At 45.9% G+C, this 12,653-nt stretch overlaps 1 protein-coding gene across 1 annotated transcript in view; it reads right to left on the bottom strand.

Moving 5' to 3' along the window:
* NUP133 (nucleoporin 133) overlaps window positions 1-12,653 on the bottom strand; it is a 279,562-nt gene that overhangs the window by 138,478 nt on the left and 128,431 nt on the right. The window contains exon 11 of the mRNA XM_030196480.1: window positions 5,233-5,390. Coding sequence (XP_030052340.1) covers window positions 5,233-5,390 — 158 coding nt within the window. The remainder of the gene's footprint in view (window positions 1-5,232; window positions 5,391-12,653) is intronic.

Genomic DNA, 12,653 nt, shown 5'->3' with positions numbered 1-12,653 from the left:
CTTAAGGTCTTTCAGAGTAGCTAAAAAAAAAGGCTTCTGCAGAGCCAGGACTAAATTAAGATTCCACTCACGACACAATGTACGAAAGGGATGCTGCAAGTGGCCGGCTCCCCACAAGAATCGAATGATATCCAGATGAGCCACAAGAGACGTCTTCTGTAGTCAGCCCTGTGACAAAACAGTGTGTTTTTAAGCCTGTAACTTGTATTAATTATTCCTTGAACTGTATTTCTCTAGTTTGGCCAGAGGTGATGCATGTTTATGTTTAAAACTGTTACAGAGGAATGACCGTTCCTTCTTTTAATTAGCACACATATAATAGAAAGTGCCTGCAGTGATGTAACCAGCTATTTTCAAATGATGTACTGGGCTGTGATTGGCCTGGTGTCTGAAACTACCCAGGAGTACTGGCTTTTGCTCCAGCCTTAGCCAGGAAGAAAAGAGAGCAGGATCTCTTTGCTGAGGCTCAGTTAACAATTATATGTCCTGATCTTCCCAGGTACTTTTTAGAAAGTAAACAAATGTTTAAATAGCTTTATAATTGATCCATATTTCAGTTACCTGTTATTGTTTGTACTTCTATGTTTCACTGTTCAATATTTTTAAGACAATAAACACTATTCAGTTTGTTGCCTCTGCTGTCTCGACTGATAACGAATCCTGGTGGTTTTAATATTGGGTCTGAGTGCTTTCTGGGATCACTGGAAGTGTGGCCCCAGTAACCTAGAAATCACTGAGGATAATTTGAGTGGGAGACTCGCCCAGAGGAAGTTGGGACCCAGTCGATGGGAGAAGGGTGCTAGTGTACAGCATAAGCGGCAGGAGAAGGCCGACCTGAGCTGTGATGGGGATAGACTCTCTAAGCGGTTGTGGGGTAACCCCAGGCAGGTGGTTAGGCGTTTCATGATAGGCCCCTGAAATGGGCCAAAGCCACAACCTGAACTTTTAAAGAGCATAACACTGATCCTTTCTGAAGGCCTGCCTGGACAAACGCTAGGATATGTGCGATCCGAGCAGAGAAAGAAGAAAGTCTGTGGTCGGAACCCCAGCCCTCGAACATCCTCCACAACCTTGCATACACCATGGATGTAGAGTGCTTTCAAGTCTGAAGCAAGGTAGTAATGGCAGAATAAGAATAACTTTCTCATCTCAAGCAAGCTCTTTCAATGGCTAAGCTGTAAGACCAAAGAAGCAAGGATCCTCCATGAACACTGGACTTTGCTTCAGTAGGCTGTGTACCTGCAGAATACAGAGAGGATCCCTGTCCAGAAGCCGAATAAGGTCCGTGTAGCACAACCTCCACAGCCAATCCATGGCTATAAGAATTATTCAACCCCAGTGCAATGCAATCCTTTTCAACATGTGGTGTACCACGGGCCAAGGAGGGAAGACATACAGAAGACATATTCCGGCCAGGGCTGCAATAAGGCATCAAGCCCAATTTTTTCCAATGGCTTAAGAACTTGGGTACTTTAGCAATCCATTTTATTGCCATCAAATCTAGAAGTGGAGAACCCCATCGGTTCACTATTAGCTGAAACCCCTGGCTGGATAGTTCCCAATCTCCTGAGTCAAATGAGTAACTGCAGTTAAAAGGACACAGCAATGTGAACTGCCAACAAACAGAGAAGATTTTCTCCGCCCAACTAATGAGAGAGACCACCTCCACCACCATCCAACAGCTGCAGCTCCTGCCTTGCTTGTGGATATAAGCCACTGCTGACGCATCGTCGGAGAAACTTGGGCCAGGTCCCCTGCCAGAAAAGAAGCAAAATTGTTCCTCAATGCCCTGAGCTCTAAACGATTTATTGACAACTGAGATACCTGTTCCATCTAGGTGCCCTGTGCCAGATGGAACTTGTAATGAGCTCCTCAACTCCACTTGCTGGCATCGCTGTAACCATCTCCCATTGTGTTATCAGAAAGGGAGCTCTGACAGTCAAATTCCTGGGTGAGAACTACCATTGCATACTCTGACAATCAGCATCCAAGGAAGATGAAGGTAGTATAACACAGGATTTTATCAAGTAGCAAGGCCAAACCTAAATCAATAAGGGGCGTTTCGCTATTTTTGGCATCCCCACTATATTTTATTTCAGGTTGTGGTGTTAACATTTATATTACTGCACAGTACCTGCTCCTGGATAATGGTAGTCTATTTTCATGTTATTATCTGCATGTCAAAATGTTTAACGCACTTTAACAGAACTCTACAGTTTCATGAAGGTTCATCTTTTGAATATGCTCTGTAATGTTTTTCTTTATAATGGTCTCTACCATTTTGCCCAGCACCGACGTCAGGCTCACTGGTCTATAATTTCCCTGATCATCTCTGGAACCTTTTTTAAAAATCAGTATTACATTGGCCACACTCCAATCTTCCAGTACCATGCATGATTTTAAAGATAAATTACATATTACGAATAGTTCTGCAAGTTCATCTTTCAATTCTACCAGTACTCTGGGATAAATACCATTCAGTCCAGTCGACTTGCTACTCTTCAGTTTGTCAAATTGTGCCATTACATCTTGGTTTACAGAGATTTCATTGTTTCTCCTACTCATCAGCTTCGAATACCATTTCTGGCACCGGTATCTCTCCCAAATCTTCCTTGGTGAAGACCGAAGCAAAGAATTCATTTAATCTCTCTGCTACAGTTTTGTCACAAGTCAGTACATATAAGCAAAGTATCAAACATATTCAACAGGTAAATGTGGATTGCAAAATAATTTCACATTATATGAACAAAATACCGAGAAACACCCCCAAATCCTGTAGATTTTATTAATTCATTTGTATTAAAATTAAAATCTATTCTTTAGTTGTTAAGCATACTAAGGCCCAGTGATCCTTCCCACTGTTATATACATACTGAATTTTCACAATCCATTCAATAAATCCCATTTTCATGGGGAAAACCACAAAGTCAAAGGCAGAATTTTAAATCTCAGTCTGTAATTGCAAATCTGTGCCTCATCTTGGTGAAAAACTTTGCTATGAAAAAGTTTTGGATAAATATATATATATACTAGTAAAAAAAGGCCCGTTTCTGTTAGAAATGAAACGGGCGCTAGCAAGGTTTTCCTCGAAGTGTATGTTTCAGAAAGAGTGTGTGTGAGAGATGGAGCGTATGTGTCAGAGAGAATGTGAGAGAGAGAGAGACAGAGTGTGTGTATTTGTGTGAGAGAGAGTGTGTGTGAGAGACAGTGTTTGTTTGTCTGTGTGTGTGAGAGAGAGGGACAAAGACAGTGAGTGTGTCAGAGAGAGTGTATGTGAGAGACAGAGTGACAGTGTGTGGTCTGAGGAACCCCCTCACCCCCTCCCTCTCCCCTGCCCCCTTGCAGCCCCCCATGTGCAGCGACCCTCCTCTCCCCCTGTCCCCCCTGCAGCCACCCATGTCCAGCATCCCCCTGCAGCCACCCATGTCTATGGACCCTCCTCTCGTCTGTCCCCCCTGCAGATACCCATGTCCATCAACCCTCCTCTCCTCCTGCTGCATCCTTCCTGTCTCCCCTGCTCCCCCTGCAGCCACCCATGTGGTCTCAGGACCCCCCCTCACCATCCCTCCTCTCCCCCTGCAGGCACGCATGTGCAGCGTCCCTCCTCTCTCCCCTGTCCCCCCTGCAGCCACCCATGTCCAGCGACCCTTCTCTCCTCCTGCAGCTACCCATGTCCAGCGACCCTCCTCTCCTGTGCAGCCACCCATGTCCGACGACCCTCCTATCCTTTCCCCTGGCCCCCCTGTAGCCACCCATGTCCATTGACCCACCTCTCCCCCCTGCCCCCCCTGCAGCCACCCATGACCAGCAACCCTGCTCTCTCCCTGCCTGCCCTGCAGTGTCCCTCCTGTATCCCCTGTACCCCTGCAGCCACCCATGTGGTCTGTGGACCCCCTCCCCATCTCCCTCTTCCCTGCCCCCCTGCAGCCACCCATGTCCAGCGACCCACCCCTCCCCCTGCTCCCTTGCAGCCACCCATGTCCAGCGACACCCCCTCCCCCCTGGCGCAGCACCCAAAGCAATCCTCTTCCCTCCCCCCTTTGCACATCACCCGATCCCCCCACCCCGGCGTATCACCAAGCCCCTCCCCCCGCCACCTGCAACCGCCAATACTAACGTTGGCCGGCCACTGCTGCTTCTCCTTTTGAGCAGCAGCAGCCGGTACATAAAGAAAACAACAAAAAAAAAACTCTCCTAAAATGCACCTCCGTAGACAACCATCTCACATTGGCAGACATCTGTGCAGGCGCTCCTCCTCTCCCCTCTGACGTCTCTGCATTCCTCCGGGGTCTTCCTGCAGGGGCAGTGATGTTGAGGGGAGAGGAGGAGCGGCTGCAGAGACGTCAGCCAATGTGAGATGGTTGTCTACGGAGGTGCGTTTTAGGAGAAAGGTTTTTTTTGTTGTTGTTTTCTTTATGTACCGGCTGTGCTGCTGAATAGGAGAAGCAGCAGCGGCCGGACAGAGTTTGTATTAGCGGTTGCGGGGCGGTTGATTGGGGGGGGAGGGGAGGGGCTTGGTGATGCGGCGAGGAGGGAAGGGGGGTAGGGGCTTGGTGATGCGCCGTTGCACAGGGGTTGTTGTGGTGATGCGCCAGGGGGCAATTAGAGGTGTTTCGTAGGCACCCCCTCTGCCCTTCATTATCGAATGCACCGATGAGCCTTTTTTGGGGAGGGGTTGTGGGTGGCTATTGTGCGCGTGTGGTTGGGGAGTTTGGCAGCAGTCTGTAGCGATTCCTAGGCAGGGGGAGGAGTACCTCCCCCTGCCTGGGTCGTTGTTTGTTGGAGGGGGTTGCAGGTTGGTAGGGGTGGCTACTTCTTGACCGCCGTCCGCGTTCATCGATCCCTTCACTCTCTGTGTTCCGCCCTCGACGTCATGACGTCTGACGCGAGGGCGGGGCAGATAGACATGGTGAGTTGGATGGCTTCACCACCATGAACTAACGAACTCTTTAGGGAGTGTGCAGATGGCTTCAGCAGGTTGTCTTCAGAACGTTGAGGTAGCGTTTTATGTACAGATGGGGCATGACTGAGGGTGGGTCTATGAGTGAGGGTGACTGGTCCTGAGAGCCTAGCCTACGAAGACTACAGGAGTTCAGTGCTTCACTGCCTTGGAGTGAGCTTCAGAACGTTCGAGGTGGGATTTATTTATACAGATTTTAAATTAAACTCTACCACACCCCTCGAAAAAAAAACAAAAAAACTTCAGACCCTAAATTTTAAAGTACATATTACCTCATTGCCAGTTCCTGCTAGTGATGATGTCAAGGATTCTTCCATATCCTCTGGCAGAACAGAATAACTCTCTCGGGCAACAATAGTTACTAGTCCACTGTTCCTTGTGAAAAACACAGGCAGCCCTCCACAACAGCCTCCTCCTAAGATGTCATCTCCTAAGGGAGAGATGTAACAAGAATAAATTATTATACCATATTCCATAATACAGTAAACTCTGCACTGATAACATCTTACAATAATATAAGAAGGATGCAGTGATGAGATTATGTGCAACAAAACCTATCCACTTAGTAACATTTAAAACCAGAAACATAAAACAAATAGCAACATTAAAGACCAGCTTGTGCTTAAACACTTATTTAAGGGTGGGTGATACTAAAACACAAGTTGCTTATATATAACTAGTAAAAAAGGCCCATTTCTGTAAGAAATGAAGCGGGTGCTAGCAAGGTTTTCCTTTGAGTGTGTATGTTTGACAGAGTGTGTTTGACAGTGAGACAGAGTGAATATGCGAGTGTATGTGTGACCGAGTGTGTGTGTGAGTGAGAGAGAGATAGACTGTGACCGAGTGTGTGAGTGAGAGAGAGATAGACTGTGACCGAGTGTGTGAGTGAGAGAGATAGACTGTGACCGAGTGTGTGAGTGAGAGAGAGATAGACTGTGACCGAGTGTGTGTGTGAGTGAGAGAGAGATAGACTGTGACCGAGTGTGTGTGTGAGTGAGAGAGAGATAGACTGTGACCGTGTGTGTGTGTGGTCCGACTTAGTGTGTGGGAGAGAGAAAGACAGAATGTCGATTGATTGTGTGTGTGTGTGTGTCACAGACAGAGAGACACAGCGTGTGTAAGATACCAACAGAGTGTGTGTGTGTGTCAGAGAATGTGTCTGTGAGACAGAGAGGGTGGGGTACGGGGTAGGCGATTTTCGAGGAAGGGGGCGACGTGCACAGAGGGGGATCAGCAGGGCCAGTCAGGGGTGGGGAGGGTAGCAGCATGGGTGGAGGCATCAGCAGGAAGTTTGTGCACATCTGTGGCTGACATTGTGTGTGTGTGAGACAGAGGGGTAGGGGCGGGAGTGGCAATTTTGGAGGGAGGTGGGTCGACATGCACGGAGGGGGATCAGCGGGGCCAGACTCAGAGGGGGGGAGGGTAGTGGCATGGGTGGAGGCATCGCCAGGAAGTTTGTAAACGTCTGTGACAATGTGTGTGTGTGAGACAGAGGGGTAGGGGCAGGAATGGTGATTTTGTAGGGGGGTGGGTCGAAATGCACAGAGGGGGATCGGTGGGGCCAGACAGAGGGGGGGAGGGTAGCGGCATGGGTGGAGACATCGCAAGGAAGTGTGTGTGCGTGTGATAGACATTGTGTGTGTGTGTGTGTGTGTGTGTGAGACAGAGTTTTCAACAGGGGCGGGCAGTGTCTCGGGGGTGGGTGAAGACAGTTTTTGAAAGTCAGGGAACAAAGTTAGTGAGCGTCACCTCCCTCCTTACCGGTACTCCGTAATTGAGAGCGGTGTCCTGCACACCGGTAACTGTGGAGGGAGTGTTTCGTGTCAGGCAGTGTGGAGCTGTTTCTGGTTTTTTTGCTGACACCAGTTATCTGTGGAGGGAGGTTGTGGTCCGCATCAGTAGTGTTTTGGGAGGGCGGCAGCCTCAAGCCTTTTCGGTTAGCTGCATGAGGCTGTTTTTTTTATGCCAGATTTGCGCGTGCCAGTGGGGGGGGGGGGGGGGGGGGGGGGAGAGAGATCAGCTGTGAGTGACGTCAGCCTGGCTACGGAGCCTAGCTCAGCAACGCCGAAGGAGCCACAGATACAGGCAAGACATCAGAATGTTGGTGGTGGTGAGAATTATTATATAATAACCACTTGTAACCACTCGCCTCCACCTACCCTCCTCTCTTCCTTCCCGTTCACATTAATTGATTTGATTACTTTATTTATTTTTTGTCTATTAGATTGTAAGCTCTTTGAGCAGGGACTGTCTTTCTTCTATGTTTGTGCAGCGCTGCGTATGCCTTGTAGCGCTATAGAAATGCTAAATAGTAGTAGTAGTAGTAATATAGGATGTGAGCTCTCTGTAGACCACAGGATAATCAGCCACAGAAGCAAATGATACAATGACATACTGCTGAGAAGGTACAGCTCTCTTACAACTAAGAAAATACTAGAAATGTTTCCTGAGACATGTATGGAAGATCCCACAAAACCACATCCACAGGAGTAACCTCAGTTATGTATATCGCTTTCTTTCAACTCAATATGGGAAGTGAGAAGGAATGTGTGGCAGATATATCCTATTGTCTATGAAGAATTGCAGTTAAGGCAAGCAACTTGGAGAAAGCAATCAACAAGTAGGGTAAGGTCAACATGACAAGCTAATGATTGTGAAAAAGGCATATTCAAAGTGAAATAAATTATGTCAAAAGTGACTAGATTTACTGCTCATTTGATTCTTTGATCTTCAGAGAGCAATTTGAGAAGAAAGATAAAATGGAAAGTTGTGTTGAAGCTATTATCCAAAGAGATTTCAGATAGCTTAGTTAAATCTTTTCTAGATATATTGTCTAAGCAGTAGTGGGAAGTGAAAGTATATAGAAGACCAAGTTGCAGCCTTAAAGACTTCATCTATGAAAACTGAATGGACATGACCCACTGATGCCACCATAACTCTGACTTTATGTTTTAGGTCTAAGTCATATTGAGCATACCACAATTGGTTGCAGTCTGAAATGCACTTGGAAAGGTTCTTTGATAGCGCAACACCCTGTGTGTTTGGGTCAAAAGAAACATGTAAAAAGAAAAGGTGGGAGGTTGACCACGGATGCCAAAGACTGGAAAGGTGAATCTTGAAGTAAAAACGTTTATTGAGTAAAAGATTGCTAAAGTATCCACGTTCTTAAGCCATTTAATTCCTATCCTAATTACTTCCAAATTTCTATTTGCTTTCTAGAACATAAGATTAGTCATACTGAATCACACCAATGGTCCATCTAGCCCAGTATCCTGTTTCAAAACAGTGGCCAAGCCAGGTCTCAAGTACCTGGCAGAAACCCAGTTATTAGCAATATTCCATGCTACCAATCCCGGGGCAAGCAGTTGCTTCCCCATGTCTGTCTCAATAGCAAGGACTAACTATGACAGTGAATCCAATAAATTGCTAGAGTCATCAGGCACAATCACAAGGTTTGCCAGTCATCAGGTACAATCATAAGGTTTGCAGTGAAACAGGGAATCTCTTATGGTAATGAATCTATCGTGTGACTAGGAATCGTGGTCGGGTTGTATGCTTGGTCTTCAGAGGCTTGTCCTGAGTTGGTAGAAATTTTGTGAAGTAAGATTTCAGTATTTGGCAAAATGTAAGGTAGTCAGTTATCCTCCTATGTTTGAGGGTAGAGTGTTCAAGGATTGTGTTGTGAGGTAGGAGAACCTTGTGTCATACAGAGATTTATATATTACCCCTTTACAATTTTGAGCGTTCTTCAGGGTATTTCAGAGTGGGAGGTTGATTAATGAGGTCATGTAGGTGGGGGGATAGTCAGGACAACCTTGAGTAAAGATGTTCAGGACACTTTAAACAAAGCTTTGGCATTGGGTGCTCAGGACAAGGTGTTCCTTGTATTTCATCATTGTTACCTGCAATATACCACTGAAGACTTGGACTATGCTCATACAGCTGCCTTGTGGTCCGGTGACTTAGCAACTGTATTAAAGGAGAAGCAGATACAAGACGCTTTGCTGAGTGTGAAGAAGTACTGTGTTAATGTTCTCCTCTGGGAACAGTATAAATTTCTACTACGACTATATTTTTCTTTCGGGCTTCGCTTTGCCCTGCAGGGGCCTGTCTCAAATGTAGAGCTCCAGCTGCTGCTCTCAGTCATATGTTTTGGGAATGTCCTGCTGTTCAAAAGTTTTGGTCGCAAGTGATTCAATATGTGATGTAATTTTGGAAACGCGCCATGCCCCCGTCTCCACTTATTCTTTTTGAAATTCTTTCTTTTCCCACTCTACTGCCACCTGATCTGCCAATATTTTTGCACAGAACAATACTCATGGGGGAAAAAAAAGTTATTTTATTGTGTTGGCTAGAGGCTGCCGCATCTACTTTATCCCTATGGCACACAAAGATGATTTCTCTGCTGCGATGGAACGGTTGAATAAATAAGATGCCGGGGGGGGGGGGGGGGGGGTCAAATTTCAACATATTTGGGAACACATTTGGGCCACGTTGCAGCCAGCCGCATGCAGCCACATTTTAAACCAATAAGGTTATAGTATACTCGCCTTAACTTCTTTGTTGTCATCTGTCTGTAGCAAAGAGAGGGTGGGGGAGTTGGGTTGAAGGGTTGGTTAACATAGAGGCATATTTTCAAAGCACTTAGCCTTCCAAAGTTCCATAGAAACCTATGGAACTTTGGAAGGCTAAGTGCTTTGAAAATATGCCTCATAGTAACATAGTAAATGACGGCAGATAAAGACCTGTACGGTCCATCCAGTCTGCACAACAAGATAAACTCAATTTACATTGTATGTGACACTTTATATGTATACCAGAGTTTGATTTGTCCTTGCCTTTCTCAGGGCACAGACTGTAGAAGTCTGCCCAGTACTGTTCTTGTACTAAGTTCTGAAGCTAACATCGAAGCCCCTTAAAATTTACACTCCAACCCATCCCTTATTTATTCAGTCACGATCAGGGCGTAGACCATAGAAGTCTGCCCAGTTCCTGTTTTGTTTCCAATTACCTGCGTTGCCACCCAATCTCCGCTAAGATTCCATGGAACCATTCCTTATAAACAGGATTCCTTTGTGTCTATCCCACGCATGTTTGAATTCCATTACCGTTTTCATCTCCACCACCTCCCGCGGGAGGGCATTCCACATATCCACCACCCTCTCCATGAAAAAAATACTTCCTGACATTAGTCCTGAGTCTGCCCCCCTTCAACCTCAATTCATGACCTCTAGCTCTACCGCCTTCCCGTCTCCGGAAAAAGTTCATTTGCAGATTAATACCTTTCAAATATTTGAACATCTGTATCATATCACCCCTGTTTCTCCTTCCCTCCAAGGTATACATGTTCAGGTCAGCAAGTCTCTCCTCGTACGGTTTGCAACGCGAATTCCATACCATTTTCGTAGCTTTTCTTTGCACCCCTTCCAGTCTTTTTACATCTTTAGCAAGATACGGCCTCCAAAACTGAACACAATACTCCAAGTGGGGCCTCACCAATGACTTGTATAGGGGCATCAACACCTCCTTTCTTCTGCTGGTTATGCCCCTCTCTACGCAGCCTAGCATCCTTCTGGCCATGGCCGTCGCCTTGTTGCATTGTTTCTTCACCTTCAGATCCTCAGACACCCAACTCCCCAAGGTCTCTCTCCTGAGTCGAGCTTACTAATCTCTCCCCTCCTATCCGGTATCTCTCTTTTGGGGTTTCCGCACCCCAAGTGCATCACTCTACACATTTTGGCATTAAATTTTAACTGGCCGCAGGAGAGCGAGGCGGTGTACCTCTCAGGTAGGCCATGAGACTTTGACAATATATTTAATTAGTTCTATACCTTCGACTTTAAGAATCTGTTATTTATATTGAAGTTCACATTTGGTGCAACAGTATAGCAGGCTAATGTTCTATATATAGGATCTTTCAGTTTGATGTGATTGAGCACCGGATCATCTTATGAGTTCTCCTGAAGACACTCTAAGAGCGAAACACACGTTGTGATGGGAACGAATATGCATCTAGGAAGTGGACTGAACTGACTGATATCTGATTAAAGACAGAAAGAGTTTTATAAAAGTAACACGAACACGGAATACATCAGTGAAAGCTGTGGTACTGCTGAAGAGCACATCTACTCTAGCTCGATTCACTAGCCCTAAGCTAAGTAAAAAAATTTTTTTACACATTACAGTAATCCTAATGACCTGTGTTAGATTGCCAAGATCACTGATATTAGCATAGTGGCGGTAAGTAGGGCAGGGGTGCAATGATGTTTGACTACTTCATGTTGCTTTTTAGCAGCCCAGCCATAGCAGCATGTTTTTACTGAGCACTTAACAACATTAGCTTGATGCTATCACTTTTTTGATGTGTTATTCACAGCAATTATAAAAAACGAAATAAAAAATAAGTTACTCAAGTAGTGTACAACAGTTTCTCCTGTACGTATATGGAAGCATAATTCTGAAACCAGAACGTTTTGTTTACCCCAGAATTATCTTAGTACGATTAAATTTTAACTGCCAAACCCTCGACCATTCTTCTAAAGTTCAGAGATCCCTTCTCATCGTTTCTACTCCCTCCAGGGTATCCACTCTATTGGCTATTTTTGTGTCATCCGCAAAAAGGCACGCCTTTCCTTCCAACCCTTCAGCAATATCTCCCACAATTATATTAAACAGAATAGGCCCCAGCACTGACCCCTGAGGAACTCCACTGCTCACCTTCCTTTCCTCCGAGCGGATTCCATTTACCACCACCCTCTGCCACCTGTCGGTCAACCAGTTTCTTATCCAGTTCACCACTTTCGGTCCTAAGTTCAACCCTTTCAGCTTATTCACGAGTCTTCTGTGGGGGACCGTATCAAAGGCTTTGCTGAAGTCCAAGTTGATTACATCTAGCGCACGTCCCTCACATCCAGTTCTTTGGTCACCCAGTTAAAAAAGTCAATAAGATTCGTTTGGCAGGATTTTCCTTTGGTAAAGCTATGCTGCCTTGGGTCCTGTAACCCGTCGGTTTCTAGAAAGGTAACTATCCTTTCTTTCAGCAGTGACTCCATTATTTTTCCTACCACCGACGTGAGACTTACCAGTCTGTAGTTTCCCACTTCTTCCCCGTCTCCACTTTTGTGAAGAGGGACCACATCCGCTCGTCTCCAATCTCGCGGAACCTCTCCAGTCTCTAAAGATCTATCAAATAAATCTTTAAGAGGCCAGGACCTCTCTGAGCTCCTTCAGTATCCTGGGATGTATCCCATCCGGCCCCATAGCTGTTTATAAACTCTCTCTTCCATAAACGGCACAGTATCCACTCCATTCCCAGACGTTCCCTCGGCAGCCAACGGTCCTTCTCCAGGATTTTCCTCCGTGAACACCAAAGAGAATTAATTGTTTAGCACGTTCGCTTTATCTTCATCACTCTCCACACAGCCATTCTCACTATCGTTCAGTCTCACAATTCCATTCCTATCTCTTCTCCTTTCCTCTTGTGGGGGGGGGGGGGGGGGGGGGGGGAGGGGAGGAGATGCAAAGGAAGGGATAAAATGTGATTTGGTGGAGGATGACCAAATCACTGTATGAAATTGTTTTCCATTGCTACTTATAGAATACTGGCAGTTGAATAAAAATTATTTAAACATAAGAACTTAAGAATAGCCATACTGGGTCAGACCAGTGGTCCATCTAGCTTAGTATCCTGTTT

This window comes from Microcaecilia unicolor, chromosome 3 (genome assembly GCF_901765095.1).
Source record: "Microcaecilia unicolor chromosome 3, aMicUni1.1, whole genome shotgun sequence".
NCBI lineage: Eukaryota > Metazoa > Chordata > Amphibia > Gymnophiona > Siphonopidae > Microcaecilia > Microcaecilia unicolor.
Note: the sequence above shows the minus strand (reverse complement) of the source record. Positions and strands in the feature narration are given on the sequence as shown.